This window comes from Necator americanus, chromosome II, assembly GCF_031761385.1.
Source record: "Necator americanus strain Aroian chromosome II, whole genome shotgun sequence".
Taxonomy (NCBI): domain Eukaryota; kingdom Metazoa; phylum Nematoda; class Chromadorea; order Rhabditida; family Ancylostomatidae; genus Necator; species Necator americanus.
Window position 1 is genome coordinate 21,084,818 of NC_087372.1, and position 16,988 is coordinate 21,101,805.

At 43.9% G+C, this 16,988-nt stretch overlaps 3 protein-coding genes across 5 annotated transcripts; 2 read left to right on the top strand and 1 right to left on the bottom strand.

Moving 5' to 3' along the window:
- Positions 1 to 4,569: 4,569 nt before the first annotated feature.
- RB195_018815 (uncharacterized protein) lies at positions 4,570 to 11,165 on the bottom strand (the record flags this gene model as incomplete). The annotated part of the gene is made up of 6 exons (XM_064186411.1): positions 4,570 to 4,726; positions 5,100 to 5,224; positions 5,280 to 5,398; positions 5,459 to 5,672; positions 9,160 to 9,321; positions 11,145 to 11,165. The coding sequence occupies 6 exons, from the start codon at positions 11,163 to 11,165 to the stop codon at positions 4,570 to 4,572; spliced, it is 798 nt and encodes a 265-aa protein (XP_064042292.1).
- Positions 11,166 to 12,174: 1,009 nt separating this feature from the next.
- RB195_018816 (uncharacterized protein) lies at positions 12,175 to 14,989 on the top strand (the record flags this gene model as incomplete). Of its 3 annotated transcripts, XM_064186414.1 has the most annotated exons (3): positions 12,175 to 12,609; positions 12,720 to 13,777; positions 13,846 to 14,989. In XM_064186414.1, 3 exons carry the CDS (start codon positions 12,175 to 12,177, stop codon positions 14,987 to 14,989), a joined length of 2,637 nt encoding a protein of 878 aa, XP_064042293.1. The 3 variants fall into 3 exon arrangements, with proteins under 3 accessions (XP_064042293.1, XP_064042294.1, XP_064042295.1); XM_064186412.1 differs by lacking the exons at positions 12,720 to 13,777; positions 13,846 to 14,989 and having other exon boundaries at positions 12,175 to 12,684; XM_064186413.1 differs by lacking the exon at positions 12,175 to 12,609 and having other exon boundaries at positions 12,990 to 13,961.
- RB195_018817 (uncharacterized protein) lies at positions 14,102 to 14,989 on the top strand (the record flags this gene model as incomplete). The annotated part of the gene is made up of 1 exon (XM_064186415.1): positions 14,102 to 14,989. One exon carries the CDS (start codon positions 14,102 to 14,104, stop codon positions 14,987 to 14,989), a length of 888 nt encoding a protein of 295 aa, XP_064042296.1.
- Positions 14,990 to 16,988: the final 1,999 nt, after the last annotated feature.

The window sequence follows — 16,988 nt, forward strand, 5'->3', positions numbered from 1 at the left end:
TCGAACATTGTACTTTAGCGCATTTTAAAGGATAAAGGATGAACTTTCTGGCGTTAATGAATACGCTTGGGATGCGCCACCACGTTCACTTCCACTCAGAATCGTTTGAGGTTTACGAACGTACAACTAGCTTATACAGTGATCTGCGGCGGCTAGCCCATGTGCCAAATCGGTTTTTATCCTCCTAGACGACCTTGCTGCCAATTTATCGTCCCAGGAAGGGTGAAAGGCTTGATGAGCACTAAGCCGGATTCGAACCTCCGATCTGCGCTACACCAACCACATAGTGCACTTAAACATCTAAAAATTTTAAACCCCTTCAGCTCTTCGCCTGCAATTCGTCGAAAATCCACAGCGATAGGCAATTCATTTCATTCGACGAATCGCAGGCGGGGGCGGGGCTCAAAGGTGGCGCGTTGCAATAGAGGACTTCGTAAGGAACCATTCCGAAGCCGTCTGTTTACAGTGATGCAGGGAGAGATAAGCGGAACCAACCCTGTATTCAAAATCTACGACCCGATATAAGTATACTCCAACGAAAATCCATACCACGCCAGATTCTTGGGGTGATATAGATTTTCTTTGGATTCTTGGGGTGATGCCTTTAAATGAGCATCTCTGCATGTATCTGCTCTCCACGTAACCTTTCTCGTAATTTCCAGATCCTTTCTTCAAGAGTCAGATGAACATGCAAACAACCACTTAAGTAAACAGTGGTGACCCCACGTAGATCATGATCACGGGATCGGATTGGTGCGCCGGCGCCAGATAGCTATAAAATGGTTCGCGACGGGTCCCGCGGCGTCGGATTGGTGCGCCCGAGTCAGGTATCTATAAAAAGGGGTGTGACGGTTCCTGTAGCGTGGGATTGGTGCGCAATAGCTTCGAGTGAATTTCGCTAAAGATAGGTGGGACGTTGCAGCCGTTTCATAGCCGTGGACACTGACCGCTTTTTTTTAACCTTTATGACTCCTCCGAGAATCTATTTCCTTCTTGTTCCGTTTCTCAAGTTGATAGCATGCCGTTCTAGGAAAGTGGAAGCACGAATGAAACCAGCTGCTTAAATAGTAGCCAACAGTTTACATAACTTGACGAGGAACGTTATCCTTATCAGTGCGATGATGTCGTTCACGTTATTCTATGTTAAAACATCATCCAGTGATAACTGTTTGGGAAAATCAGGAGGAACACCCATAGTTCAAGTAATACTTTCAAATTTCGTCTATATTATTTTTGTATCGAAGGAGTGTTTGAAGCTGATGGTTGAATATTCTCTTTCGCCTTAATTTATAACAAAAAAAAAAGAGAAGGAAAGCGTTGCTTAAAAAAAAAAACACAAATCTAATTCTACAGAAAATGTCACAACTATTGACTTTCATTGATCTGCGAAGGGGAGCGAAGCTGAAACCACAGAAAGTCTGAGGTCCGGCTTTAACCGGACATTCAGACTGGTATATATATATATATATATATATATATAGTGTACGCTTCGAATACGTACGGACTATATAAGTTGCACAACAATATGCTGCACATTACCAAAATATTACAAAAAAGTGGTGTCTCCAGCACATCGGCAAAACCACGCCCGAATAAGTCAAATAACGAGTTACGGAACTGCAGTACATAGTCGACTTCGGGTACTGGTGACGCTAGTCAATAGGCAGTTTACGCGAGACGCCGAGTCTCGCACGATTTGGAACAGTGACAAATAGATATGTTCTGTGCGAGCTCTTACTCGCGAACGAGAACGTTCGGGCAGAGCTGCATTCAAGGATAACACACCTCGACATAGGAACAGCCATGTCAGGCAATAATATCAGTTCGCCGCTTAATTAATTAAGTAATACGTATATCATTGCACAAACACCTTTTACATAAAACGCAAAATTGTTGTCCTTGTTCCACGCCAATTCCTAAAATATCTCGAGGATCAAGAGGACCTTGAACTTAGATAACTAAACCGACGGTTAGCTTCACCGCGCCGCTACGAGAATAACTGCTTATGCAGCTGCACCGAGCTTCGTTTCATTTTGACCCGAGTTAGGGTTTACGGAATGAAATGAAAACTGCGGGGATATTTGATAATGGATATCAGTTTGTGAAAAGTGCCTCTAAGGAATCATCGACATTACTGATATGCACTGTTCACAATTTTCACATATGCCAAGAAACTTTCGAGCTCACAAGGTAATCTATGGACTTTCTTTGAGACTTACTGTTTAATTGCTTCTTAAGCACGGTTTTAGCATTTTCGTTTTGATATCAATTTTTACCACCATGATAACATGCGAAGTCGTCTTATACGTCTGTTGATGCTGTAACTCGCCTCCTTTCACACCTTCTCCACTTTCTACTACACCCCTTTGCGAAAAGTGGTCTGCGTTCTTTCCAAAGTGGGGCACTTTCCGCAAAGGGGTGTAGTAGAAAGTATTTGGAGGTTCCCTTACAGAGGTATTAGCATATGCACTACGAATATGCTAATACTCGTAGGAGAAAACATGAATTTTCACTGATTTATTTGTCACTTATTTATTTATTTATCACTTTCTTCCCAACCTCAGTGAAAACTTTCTAACTGAGGACTTCAATAAAAGATGCATCTCACGCATGTTGGAGTTAAGTACCGATGATACTGCTTTTTTGCGAATGGACTCGTTTTTTTAGGATCTGTGGGCTGTTCTTCAGCAGTTCTCGCTTGTTCTTTGGAACCATAGTTTGCGAAACCAACTCATGTCGCTCCGTATACACTGTCTTAACTAAAAGGCAAGCAGATGTTCTTTTCTGATTTCACTGTGAAATTATGGCGCGTTTGCACTGCCGCTCAATCCAATTTATCGGATACAATCTTTGAGAAGAACTGATGGCTAAAACTCCGCTTCCGGGAGAAAAAGTCACGAGATATTTCCGGAACACTGGACATGGGTATGGCGACTTGTAATAGAAAAATATTATGAAAACCAATTAAATATAAAATAAAAACAAAAGTAAAAGGTGGGCAATACAATTAGAAATCTTTTTATCTTTTGCACGTGATGGACGATCATGAATATCGCTGCCGAAATGAATACAAAACATTTCAGAACTCTAAAGTTCAATTTAATTAAAGTGCAAGAGAAATCGTAGACTTTCACCGTAGAGGTGTAAGAGTTCTAGCGTAGTACTTCTACGCTGAAACTCTTCAGCACGGCTTTGGTTATGAACTCCTCTTGGTATTCCATTTTGCACGGAATTATACAACAGTTAAAAATGCTCTCCATCCTAAATACACAATTGTTGATGGGATGGGGAGACGAAACGACAGCCAATTTATTGAGCGCGCCGTGACTCCGTATGAGGGATGTTGGAAAGGAACGAAGAGAATCGCTTACTTCATCGACTTTAAAGGCACGAATTTGACGTGGTAAGGGAATCCACGGTAGAAGCTAGAGATGGAGTTGTAGATTGCGGGATCAGGGGTGGTTCTGCTCACCTCTCCCTAATCGTCCTAAAAAAACGGCGCGTGAACTGCTATAGTTCCTACGAGGAACGTTAGAACGCTCCTCTATGTATACTTTCTGGTCCCTTCAGCAACATATTCATAGACTTCTCTAGAAGTCGAGGAGAACTCACTTGCTTTCTCAGCTGCGCAGCGACGCGTGTTCAAGTGGAACGGATCATGCCGTTTTTCCACTACGATTACGATATATTTTTCACTACGATAAGTGAAATCACCCCTGGTCCCGCAATCTACGACCCCGTATAGAGTTTGTCCATTAGAAATCCAGACAACGTCAGATTCGTGGTGTAATGCCTTTAAAAATTCTTGAGAGAAGATTTCAGCGAAGATAGAAACTCCTTATAAAAGCTACAACTTTGTCAGAAATACAACCAAAATACCCTTCCGTTAAACCTAATGAAACGTCTATGAATGTTTCCCTTTAAAATCTCAAATGCAATCCGATTAATCTTTTGATTTTTTGTGAGGATGAAATGCAATTTGTTAGTCTTTATTTTGCCGGCTAATTAACACCTTTTCTGAAGAACCTGTAGAGAAATATTTTATTTGAAAAGTGGTGGGATTTCTAAGCAGTACAGAATGCGAGGACATATTACGAAACAACTTCGAGACACCACATCTGAACGATGCAATCCAAAAAAGATAGATTGATGACTTAGCTCCAGTGAGATCGAGTGTGAGATGCAGTAGTAAAAAGAGGCAATCAGGTACACACACATTTGAATGAGTAAAATCTAGAGTTAGAGCGATGCGCAAATAATTATGAACACAAGATCATGCAGCGAAGATGGAAGTCCTGTACACAAATCACAACACGATGTATTTAGCCGTTGTAGTAAATGGGACATAGCGACATATATCAAAGAGAATTCGTTAAGGACGTATAAGATTACGCAAACGCAAGGACCAGTGAATAAGAAAATGGACGCTACAAGGTGGCGTGCTGATAGAACTCTGTGCCGTGAACAAGCGGGAAGATCGTGAAGATTATACAGACGATCAAATCGAAACACGTATGATGTAATCGAAGGATTAGCTGGCCTAGAAAAAGTGGGGGGTGTTGCTTTGCCTTAAACTCTGTACGAGCGAGTGTTCGTGGAACTGCTTGTTGTCATCACGGCGTCGTCGTCCCATTCCAATCCGCCACGTTGTGAGTCCATGTGAGGGAGAACCTCCTGTTCGACATCCTCATCCGACAGTTCTTCCTCTTCCCGATACGAGGCATCACTGGAACAACAGAAATCGCCTGAGGCTCATATATTCAAGAAGAAAAAATCCTGCTACTGTGGCGACAGCGCTAATGCAACTATTTAGTAGCAGAAAACAACAACAAAACGCATTAGTAAGGAAGGATTGTTTCCGAAGATTATCGGAGGTTTCTCTTCTAGCATAATATATTTTGAAAAGATCTGCTAAAATGTCCGCTTAAGAAGCAACTGTAATGTCGTAATAACTGTCACAATTAGAAAATGAAGTAATGAATATTAAGTATTATGCATATGTAACTTGTGAAAGCACTAATCGTGCTTGTAGGTTGTAGTGGAACAGAACGTTCCCGTAGTAAGTGAGTACACTAAAAAAATAAAGCCTTTATTTTCACCTTTCCTCTCCATCTGAGCTTTCCTCGTCTTCAGTGAACTCTTCTTCTGCAATATTTTTTTCGACGTCATCTAGAGGGTTCACAGTTATGTTCATACCGGAGTCATCCCAAGACATACCATCGTCCTGCAAGCACAAAACTGATGATCACTGTGAACAAAAAGCTAGACAGAAGACAAACCTGTCCTTTGTTCTTTCTCCTGCGCGGAAGTGGAGTATCCCTCATTTTCAATACTCCAATAACGAGTAGGACTAGAAGAAATCCAACGCAGACCACCACAACAACAGCAACTGCTCCTCCTAACATCAAAATCAACTAATTTCACATATAGTGCTGTGGTAATTGTAAAAGCGACAAACCTGCTATGGCGCCTTGGCCTACTTCGTAGCCGTGATGTGAAAGGAGAGCTTTCGGACGAGGAAGATCCATTTCCAAGATATTCTGTAGTCGGCTGCTCCCTACTTGGTCGAAAGCGGGTTCGAAGTGTCTCTCTAGCATATCTAGACTGTCGAGACTTTCTGTTGACGAAACAGAGACCGGTGGTGCATCCGAAACTGGCGGTCCAATTGACATCTGCAGATTGATGGCGAATAAATGTGAGAATGTATGAGCAAAAAGGAAAGAATTTGTGCATTGCTGGCAAGTAGGAGAACACCTTAGTACTCTCTCATAAGGATGTCATGGATCAATACTGTTTTCAGTACTTCGAAATAACACGAGAAAAATCCTGCACAGGATGCTGGTAGGTGGAAAAGTATCTCCTGAATGACTACTGTCTTCGTCAATGGTCCTGGATCAACTGAAGAAGGGGTCGAAGCTAACCAAGCACTGAATCATCTATTCACAAGACTAGGGACAGAGCTGGTCACGAGAAATGCCACACGATTGTCCTCATTAGAGCGCAGATTTCCTTGCCGTGGACATGGACATCGGAAATTTGGACTGAACCGTCATTTTTTTTTACAAAATCTTAGTGAACTCTAGATATCTGCGAAGAAAGGAAACAGTTCGGTTGAAATCATAGTGTTTAATGGGCAGCACCAAGAACTTTCGAACTGTTTTGAAATCGTCGTGGAGCTCACAGGAGCAACACAGCATTCTATGTTCACTAGACAAAATAAATATTTTCTGCAGTCAACAGATTCGTACATCACGGCATTAGCGAGTGTATCACATGGACTCTTGTCTACATCTATGTAACTGTGACCTTAAAAAACAAAAAAAAAATGTTCCTTTTCTACAACAGTCAACTGCTGAAGGATAGGTAAGGATAAATAGGCCGTGTTCTTGCACTTATCAGAAAGTAGCAGATTGGAGCGTAATAAATTGAGGAGACTTTTTAGAGTCAACACCAGGACGGTGGTGTATAGATGGTCTTGGCATGTTCAAGTATCATATCAAACACATATTTCGGTACGACTTAGGGTCAGAGCACACTGGTGCGGGTTTCTCGAATGAGACACTGGCAGAACTGCCCTAATTTACATACACCAGGTGACCTCACTCGCATGTACTGAGTGTTAGATTAATTCTAACTTGCAACGAAGAGTGTTACGACTCAAAAAAGGCCGAAGCATAACTTTTATAACATTAAAAATTTCGTTCTAACGGAAAGCTAGATTGATGCAAAGAAAAGTGCATGACACCTAATCAGATATTGGAGATCCACAGAAAGAACCGCAAGATAACTCGCCTGACTGCATAGGACGGATTGCCCAGCTCTGGACAAGGACTTAAAGTCATCACTCCACGAATTTGAGGTGATACGGATTCCAGGTTGAGTATTCTTATAAGGGATAGTAGATTATGGAGAGGAGGGTGATTCTGTCCATTTCTTTCTAATTGTCGTAAAAAACGGCCCGGTAGATGCGGCTTTGATCATTCTGGCGCACTATTTTCTACAGGGAGTTCGACTGGAGCGCGCCAGCCTTGTGCGGCGCCGAATCCTCCGGGCCGTTTTTTACGGTAATTAGGAAAAAATGGATGGAATCACCCTCCTCTCCATAATCTACTATTCCTTATAAAAATACTCCACCTGGAATCTGCACCACTTCAGATTCGTAGGGTGATGCCTTTAATCATGTTTTCTGCAGACAAGACCGTTTCCTTTGAAACTGCTATACTCGACTCGCACAGCACTGCCAAAGAAAACGAAGCACCTCAGTGTTATGTTATATTTATCTCAGCTCGATAGCGGAAACGGCTAGAATTGATTACGACTTATTTCTGGTGTTTCATCGAATGAAGACGAAGAGGGTACTGGTCATGTCTAACGTTTCGAATCATATGTGAAAGCACAGCGAGGAAACCATCCATTTAAGGACTTGCACGTAATTTGCATGCTAAGTGCTGCTGACGTTGTTGCCAGAAGAAACCAGATGAGGTGGTCTCGGCATGTCTCAAGGCACAGTGCTTCGTCGGGTAACCATTAGTTACTCTCACAGTGTAACGAAGTCGTAGAAGTACAGAAAAAGCAGTATTCTAGAGCTACTGAACGTGCCTAAAACTAGCGCTCTTAAGAGTTTTTATCCTTTTAAAGATCCCGTTATAAAAATGCAGAGACCTAGACGTAAGTGTTTACATTTTGTAGAATGTTGCAAAGATTTTGCAGAATCTTATGCAATAATAAAGAGTCTGCAAAGTTTACGAAAGTTCATTGTTTTGGAACAAGCAGATATATTTATGTAAAATAAACCCTAATCGCCCAGAAAAAAGGTGTGGAATCTTTCTTAAAGGCATCACCCCACGAATCTGAGGTGGTACGGATTTCAGGTGGAGTATTAGTACACGCGATCATAGATTATGGAGAGAAGGGTGATTCCTTTCCTAATTGCCGTAAAAAACAGCTTGGAAGATATTGCTTCGAGCATTCCGGCGCGCTACTTTCTACAACGAGTTCGGTTGGGGCGCGCCAGCCTTGTGCACGCGCCGCATCTTAGGGGCCGTTTTTTACGGCAATTAGGAAGAAATAGACGGAATCATTTACCTCTGAGTGATCTATTATGCCGTGTGCAAATACTCCACCTAAAATCACCTCAGATTCGTGGGGTGATGCCTTTAAATTCTATTCAACGAGACAGCGGTCGAAAATCAATGAGGCTTTCTCGCCAGTTTATTCAACTAAAACGAATAGGGTTCTAAGGAAACTGGCGCATGCACGAGGTTGGCGCGCTTTCACACACCCCATATGAACAAACGCGGTTCCGATGCCGTTTTTCGGGACAATTAGGGGAACCGAGATCAAGCTTGTCATCTACGGCTCAAACTCTATATTCCCACAGAGATCCCAACATCGCCGGTTTCATGATGCGTTGCCTTTTACTTCAACTTTCCATCACTGTCTACAAGACTCTCCCAACCGGCAGTTCCCCTCTTCTAAGCGCCCGCGACGCCTGCTTGCACAGCTTTTGATACTGCTGACCTCGGGAGGACTCTGCTAGAACCCAGAGTGGAATCACCAAAAAGCGCGAATTAAGCTCAGAGTATCAAAGCACCTACGTGGCCTTCTGCTGGATGGATACTAATTTTTTTTTGTCGTTGTGAGCGCGTATGTTCGGTGTTCTGCAGTGTTTTCAAATTGAAAGCTCTGCATACTACTCAATTTATTTCGCACAAATGTGTTTGATCGTCCAAGAATTATGAGAACATGAAATCTAAATAAAACTTCATAGAACCTTTATGGATGTAGAATATGAAGAGCAATTCAGGAGGACGACAGCACATTATCATCAGGACAAGCTAGCTTTGCAACTCTGCGGCTATTAGCGGAACCGAGTCTCTTAGCGGAATTATAATCCACAACTTTTCTATCAGGAGTGAGATATCTCAGCCGTTAATTATTCATAATCACTTCAGGAGTGCGTGCACGCACATAAATGTAACCAGCGCGAGCTGCGGCACCTCATTTGAAGCGTATACCGCTGCCTTTGATGTGCAGCAAATTCCAATTGAAATAAGAGCGAGACTGGCTCACTGGCAAAAATCCTCAAAAGAGAAAGATGCACAGATATGTATTAACATATATGTTCTCCTTATGGAACGCTAATACATAAATACTTACTGTGATCACAAGTTCGTTGCTGAGCACTCTTCCTTTCAGCATTGCGCACTGGACAGTATAGATACGTTTGCTGTAGCTGTCTGGTCTCGTGTTGAAATAGTGTATCTTTGACAGCACTTCGCGATAGCCTTTCACGCTCTCTTCACCTCGCAACAATATGCCCTAAAAAGAATTATGGAGAATTGGTGTCCTGTGTGCGTCAAACGAATTGTAATAAAAAATGTTTTTTATGTGAGATAATTCGACTCCATCTAACATCCTATAAATTCTGCTCTGCGGTCCTTAATTTCCGCAAAGTAGCAAAGAAAAGTCACGTTTGCACACCAGAATGCATTAGACATTCGATTTTTTGAGTAAGTTATCTGCGAGTAAGTGGTAACACTGAACACTAAAGTGATTCCGACTTTATGGCTTCAACACGAAAAAGACCCGTAAAGAAGACGATGTGTGGTTATTCTTTGAACAATAAAGGGATCCTGCTTATGTGTATGAATATGCCTGTGGTACTAAAATACTTTAAAGTTATAGTTCGAAAAATATTAAGGAATTGAGAAAATTGTGCTGAGAAATCATTGAAAGAATATAGTTGGTATTGAAGGAACATATCGAGATGGTTTGGAGAAAGCTTTGTGAAGCGAGAAGACGTAATCTTCGGTGGCAAGCAGAGCTTTCTACCAAACAGCTCTTCTAGCAGCAACTAAATAAGTCAGATATGGCTTATTTAGTTGCTGCTAGAAGAGCTGTAGCTGTATGGCACATCCAGTGGCGCCAGCTGTGTTTGCTGATGATGTGCCGTGTGTGAATCGCGCCGCACTCCATCCGTCAGCAAATTCCCCTTCTCCCTCGGGCTACAGAAGAGATGAGATTCGTCACACCTCAAATATGCAAAGCCTACAGAACACCCAGCAAGCACTTTGAAACATGCGAAGGCATAGGCGCATGCAAGAATGCGATGTTGCCAAATAGGAAAAGAGTTGTGGAGTTTAGTGCAAAGGATGAAGTGTAGCGGGGAAATATGCAGTTAAAGAAGTCGCGTAAGAATATAAATCAAATATTTAGACGAATGAGCCTTAAACTCTTAATTTTCTCATATAGAATATCGTTATTTGCCATAACTGCTGTCATACTTGTGAGAGATTCTCGAAACAGCTATGCTTTCTTCAACATTCTCTCTCACTTTACGATAGATGCTCATGAATTGAGAGAGTCGTTTCGCTGTTAGAAGGGTTTAAACTGCATATTAGCGATAAATAGTAAATGTGATATGCACACATCCTGTCTCAACGTTAATTCCTTTTGACGAGAGAAGAAACTAAAGTGAAGTTTTAGGCATTCAGAGCTCTCAGGCACAGCTCTATAAGGAAGCTTGCGTATGTTTTTCTATGCTGAATTTTAATAACTGCTATTCTTTCCCTTCCGTCACCTTTAACTTACATGGAAAGAATTATGTTTTGTTAACCTCAGGAACATTGTAAAAGTTTAGGCATGGATTTAACCCTGCCATGTTACAGAAATTGAGTATCTGAAAATGGGCTTGTTGCAGTTTCGAACATCACTCTAGGATCAACAATATTCAAAGCAGAAAAAAAAACTTGAAATAAGCTGAATAACTACTTTAGATGTGGTGTACATGGATAGAAGAATGAAAGGATGAAGTTTCTGGCGTTAATCAATCCGCTTGGGATGCGCCCCCACGTTCACTTCAATTCAGAATCCTTTGAGGTTTACGAACGTGTAACTGGCCTGTACAATGACTTGCGATGTGCCAAGCCGATGTATCAAGTCAGTGTTTTTATCCTCCCAAACAAGTCTGGTGCCAATTTATCGACCCCGGAGGGATGAAAGGCTTGGTAAGCAAGAGGGCAGATTCGAACCTCAGATCAATCGTGCAAGGAAGTGGAACATCTAACCGCTACGCTACACCAGCCCCACTACACTAAATGGATAAAGATTGTGAAATTGTCTAAGACTTGCCAATTACTTACTAGTAAGCCGGAGCTTCTCATCCCTAGACCAACTCAGAATGGTTCATTCTATTCTATTCTACCTTTCAAAACTGACTCACGTCCAAAAAGGATAATTTCGAAAGCGTAAAGTCTCTCTTGAATCCTACCCCACTGCTATAAATGCTTCAAGAACTGATATTGCGTGAGGTATGATCAAATCTTGGCTTCTCAGATGGCTTCAGAGCACTCATTGAAATGCTCTTTTGAGCTCTGTAGCTTTGATTGAAAAAGGTACTTTCCGGGTGGAGTAATTGGAAAAACCGAATTGATAGTTTTCAGAATGTCTTGGTCACAATTTGCCCATGAAAACCGAAAATAGCAGAACTAATAACTCAATAACTTGACGGGTGGAGTTCTAGCACACAGCATATGGTTGTGAACATCGATATTATCGAGATATTAAATTTTAACCACTTTCTTTTCAAGAAAAAGCTTGCCAACTGGAGCTCTGAAATAAGCTGGTTACGAATATGGCACTTATTTTAAGAGAAAGAGTGGATTTATCGCGGTATGTCGCTTTATTCCCACGGATCTCCCTCACTAGAGGGATCACAGCCGGTTAGTCGCGAGGCTACGTGGCGCGTCCCCGGGTGGCGGATAGGGGGCTAATCGCGGACCAAAAGCGACCTTGCGCTTGCCCAGAGACGCAGGTGGATTCAGGGGATGGACTCCCTGTTTCTGCTGAGCCAGGACTGACTCATGACATCCTTGTATCCCGCACGTCGGTCCGGCCAAAAGCCTGCAATCAAGTGACTGGGAGGTGCAAGGGAGGCGGTTTGGAGTCGCCTCCAACAAATAAGCTCCACATGTCCACACCGGGAGAACGAAAGTTCTCCCAGAAACTCATGGGACTAGAGGCTTGCAACCTGCCCATGGGTTTTAAAATTTTTAAGCAAAACACAGTAATAGAAAAGAGTCTCCTGATTCCGGAGGAAAGCCTGGTACGGTAGCGCCAGGTAGGACGGGGTTGCAGGAGTCATGTAGGCTACCAAAACGGAAAAGGACTAGGATGGCAATCTGTACTTATAACGCACGTACGCTTGCATCGGAAGCGGCCATCGAAGATCTGATGATGCAAGCCAAGAAGATCAAGTACGATGTCATCGGACTGACCGAGACGAGACGACGTCACCCTCTCAACGCCGTATATGAAACTGGAGAAGAACTGTTCTTGGGAAAATGCGACAGTAGAGGTGTTGGTGGAGTTGGCGTCCTCGTCAACACGAGTATGGCAAAGAACATCGACTCTTTTGAACAACTTACGACCCGAATCGGACGTCTGCGGATGAGAAGATGTGGCCCAATACCAGCTTTGACTATCTTCGTCGTTTACGCTCCAACATCAAGCTACGAAGAAGTCGAAGCTTTCTATATGGACCTGGAGAAGTTCTACCAAGAAGATCATGCCTTCTACAAGGTCATAGTTGGCGATTTCAACGCTAAGGTTGGCCCAAGAAGAACGCCGGAGGAACTTCACAATGGAATGACCAGGGAGAGAGGCTCTCCGAGTTCATCATGACGACTAAGACCATCCATGGGAACTCGCAATTTCAGAAGCCCTCTTCTTTACGCTGGACGTGGGAGTCACCCGGTGGAGGGTACCGTAATGAAATAGACCACATCATCGTCAATAAAAGGTTCTGCCTGACGGACGTCGGTGTTGTACCAAAGTTTTATACGGGATCGGACCATCGCCTCCTCCGAGGAAGATTTTCCTTCACAAGGAGAGCAGAGAAAGCCGCCAAGTTCAGAGAGAGAAATCCCAGGACTACCATCAACTGGGATCTCTTCGCTACGCTAGCCGGCTTTTGGGAAGATTCCGCAATGGACAACATCGACGAGGAATATGACCGGCTTGTCGAACACCTTCACGACTGCGCGAAGAAGGCTGAGAGTTTTAAAACCACCAAGAGGCGCCTGTCTCTTGAAACTCTTGAGCTGATACGCCAGCGTGGAGCAGCACGAGCCGCAGGGAACCAAGAACTCACGTCCGAGCTCGCAAGGCTTTGCCGAGAGGCGATAAAGGAAGACCTTAAAGAGAGAAGAGCAGAATTGCTGGCTGAAGCTGCAGAGGCGGGGAAAAGCATCCGCTATGCCCGTCGAGACTTCGCCAGTCGCAAGACGAGGATGACTGCTCTCCGGAACCCAAAGGGAACAGCCATTGCATCGAGAAGGGGGAGGGAGAAAATCATCTACGACTTCTACTCTGATCTCTTCGACAGCCATGTCCACTTGCCTCCTCACCATCTGAGGGAAGATGGACAAGTCATTCCAGAGGTTCTCCCGTCCGAAATACGACATGCTATCATGTCGGTAAGAAATCGTACGGCACCCGGTCCCGACAGAATAAGACCAGAACACCTGAAGAGCCTTCCGCCAGTACTCATCAACACCCTGGCGAGGCTCTTTACACGTTATCTGTCGGAATGCAAGGTTCCTAAACAGTGGAAGACCAGCAACACCGTGTTGTTGTATAAAAAGGGAGATCCACATGACATCGGCAACTATCGCCCAATCTGCCTACTGTCCGTCATCTACGAGCTCTTTACAAGAGTAATCCTTAATAGGATTGAAAAAATCTTGGATGAAGGACAGCCATGCGAGCAAGCAGGGTTTCGAAAAGGATTCAGCACGATTGACCACATTCACACTGTTTCGAAACTCATCGAGGTATCACGAGAGTACAAGATGCCGCTCTGTCTCACCTTCATCGACTTGAAAAAGCCTTCGACTCAGTTGAGACGGAAGCGGTCGTGGAAGCATTGGACAACCAAGGGTTCCCTACTCAGTACATAAAGGTACTTCGAGAGTTGAACAGCAACTTCACGACCGAAATTTCGCCATTCTACAAGAATATCATCATTGACGTGAAGAGGGGGGTCCGACAGGGTGATACAATTTCACCCAAAATATTCACAGCCACCCTCGAGAACGCAATGCGAAAGTTGGAATGGGACGACATGGGAGTGAAGGTGAATGGTCGGCAGCTACACCATTTGCGTTTTGCTGATGACATCGTACTGGTAACACCTAGCATCAGCCAAGCGGAACGAATGCTGACCGAATTCGACGAAACATGTGGATGCATCGGTCTTCAGCTGAATCTACAAAAGACGATGTTCATGCGGAACGGATGGGTCTCGGATGCCCCATTCACGCTCAACGGAACGAACATATCCGAATGCACCAGCTACGTTTATCTGGGTCGGGAACTGAACATGATGAACGACCCGACCCCCGAGCTGGGCAGGAGGAGACGAGCGGCTTGGGGAGCGTACAAGAGCATCGAGGATGTAGTGAAGAAGACCAGGAACACCCGGCTCCGTGCTCACCTCTTCAACACCACCGTACTTCCTGCTTTGACCTATGCTTCGGAAACCTGGGCATTTCGCAAGCAGGAAGAAAACGCGGTGAGCGTCATTGAACGCGCAATTGAGAGAGTGATGCTAGGAGTATCCCGTTTCACGCAAGTGAGGGACGGGATTCGAAGTTCTCTCCTACGTCAGCGATCGAAGATTAGAGACGCCGCCGCGTTTGCCAGGGAAAGTAAAATAAGGTGGGCCGGACACGTGATGCGCTTTGATGACAACCGTTGGACCAGAGCCGTGAGCGACTGGGTTCCCCGCGATATTAAGCGCACTACAGGAAGACCGCCGACCCGATGGTCAGATTTCTTCACGAAGTCCTTGAAAGAAAAATATGATGCTCTTCGTGTCCCACGCGAAAGGAGGAACCACTGGGCTACTCTGGCACGCGATCGGGACAAATGGAAGAATTACTGGCGCCCGCTCGACCAGTTCGAAGATCAACGGGAGTCAAGGTGATCAAGGTGATGTCGCTTTATTCATTCCTGATGCACTTCTTTATTGGGTTCAAATTGTCAGTACGGTATTTATAACAATTCAATGCCAGAATTTTACTCCAATTCATAGAGAAAGAGGAGAGCTATGTTGTATTTGTCGGGGACAACACAGTTGCAAAATGTTTTCCCAGAGGATAGAAGCGAAGAAAAAGGAGAAGAGAGCAACGATACGGAGTGTTTCTTGAAAAAAATGCATTTTGGAGATAGATCGCAACATTTTTGGCGAAAAGTACATTAGTAAAGTGTCGATCCGGTAGATGAAGGAGAAATAAGGAAAGGCTACAACGTATTTCCAGAAATAACCGGTTCTCACGGCGCTCCTCGCGTTGTTACGCAGGCATTCCATGAAGTTCGGGTAGGTAATGTAATATAAATTACCAGTCTGCATTTCCGGCTAAAGCCGGACTTCAGACTTTCTGTGGTATTCGCTTCGCTCCCCTTCACTGATCAATGAAAGTTAATAGTAGAGATGTTTTCTGTAAAATTAGATTTGTATTTTTTTAACAACGCTTTCCTTCTCTTCTTTATATTATAAATTAAGGCGAAAGATTACGGAATTTTCCTTCTAAACGCGTCAACTCTACAATCGGAGAATATTCGACCATCAGCTGCATACACTCCTTCGATGCCAGAATAATATAGATACAATTTGAAAGCATTACTCGAAGTATGGGTATTCCTCTTCATTTCCCCCAATAGTTACCACAGAATGATGTTTAACATAAAATGACGTGAAAGACATCATTCTACTGATAATGATAACGTTCCACGTCAGATCACATAAACATCTTGCTACTATTTAAGCAACCATCTGCATGCGTGTTTCCACTTTCTGAGAACGGCATGGTACAAACTTGAAGCGAGCAAAGAAGGAAATAGGCACGCGGAGAAGTCATAAAGGTGAAGAGCAAAGCGCCCAGTGGTCACGGCAATGAAACGGCTCAAACCATTTATCTTTTTCGTCATGTACACTAAGTTACTGCGCACCAATGACCGGGTCCACCGACGCCGGTGGATCCGTCACATATTATAGCAATCTGGCACCGGCGCACCAATCTGACGCCGGTGGACCCATCGCACCCCCTTCTATAGGAATCTGGCACCGGTAGACCCGTCGCACCCCCTTTCATAGGTACCTGACCCCAGCGCACCAATCCGACGCCGGGTGGACCCGGCGTACCCCCATTTTCGAATTTCGTGATGCACACACACCGGACTTCAGACTTTCGCTGGTTTTAGCTTCGCTCCCCTTCACTGATCAATGAAAGATAATAGTAGTGGTGTTTTCTGTAAAATCAGATTTGCGTTTTCATAACAACACTTTCCTTCTCTTCTTTATATTATAAATTACGGATTAAAAATTACGAAGTTTTCCTAGCAAATGCGTCAATTCTACATTTGGAGAATATTCTACCATCAGCTACAAACAATTCTTTGATGCCAGAATAATATAGATGCAATTTGAAAGCATTACTCGAAGTATGGATATTCCTCCTGATTTCCCCCAATAGTTATCACAGAATGATGTTTTAACATAAAATGACGTGAAAGACATCATTCTACTGATAATGATAACGTTCCACGTCAGATCACATAAACATCTTGCTACTATTTAAGCAACCATCTGCATGCGTGTTTCCACTTTCTGAGAACGGCATGGTACAAACTTGAAGCGAGCAAAGAAGGAAATAGGCACGCGGAGGAGTCATAAAGGTGAAGAGCAAAGCGCCCAGTGGTCACGGCAGTGAAACGGCTCAAACCATTTATCTTTTGCGACATGCACGCGAAGTCATTGCGCACCATTTCGATTCCGCGGGACCCGTCTCACCCCACGTTATACCTATCTGGCGCCGGCGCACCAATCTGACGCCGTGGGGCCCGTGGCACCCCCTCCTATAGGTATCTGGCACCGGTGGACCCGTCGCACCCCATATTATGGCTATTTCGCGCCAGTGGACCCG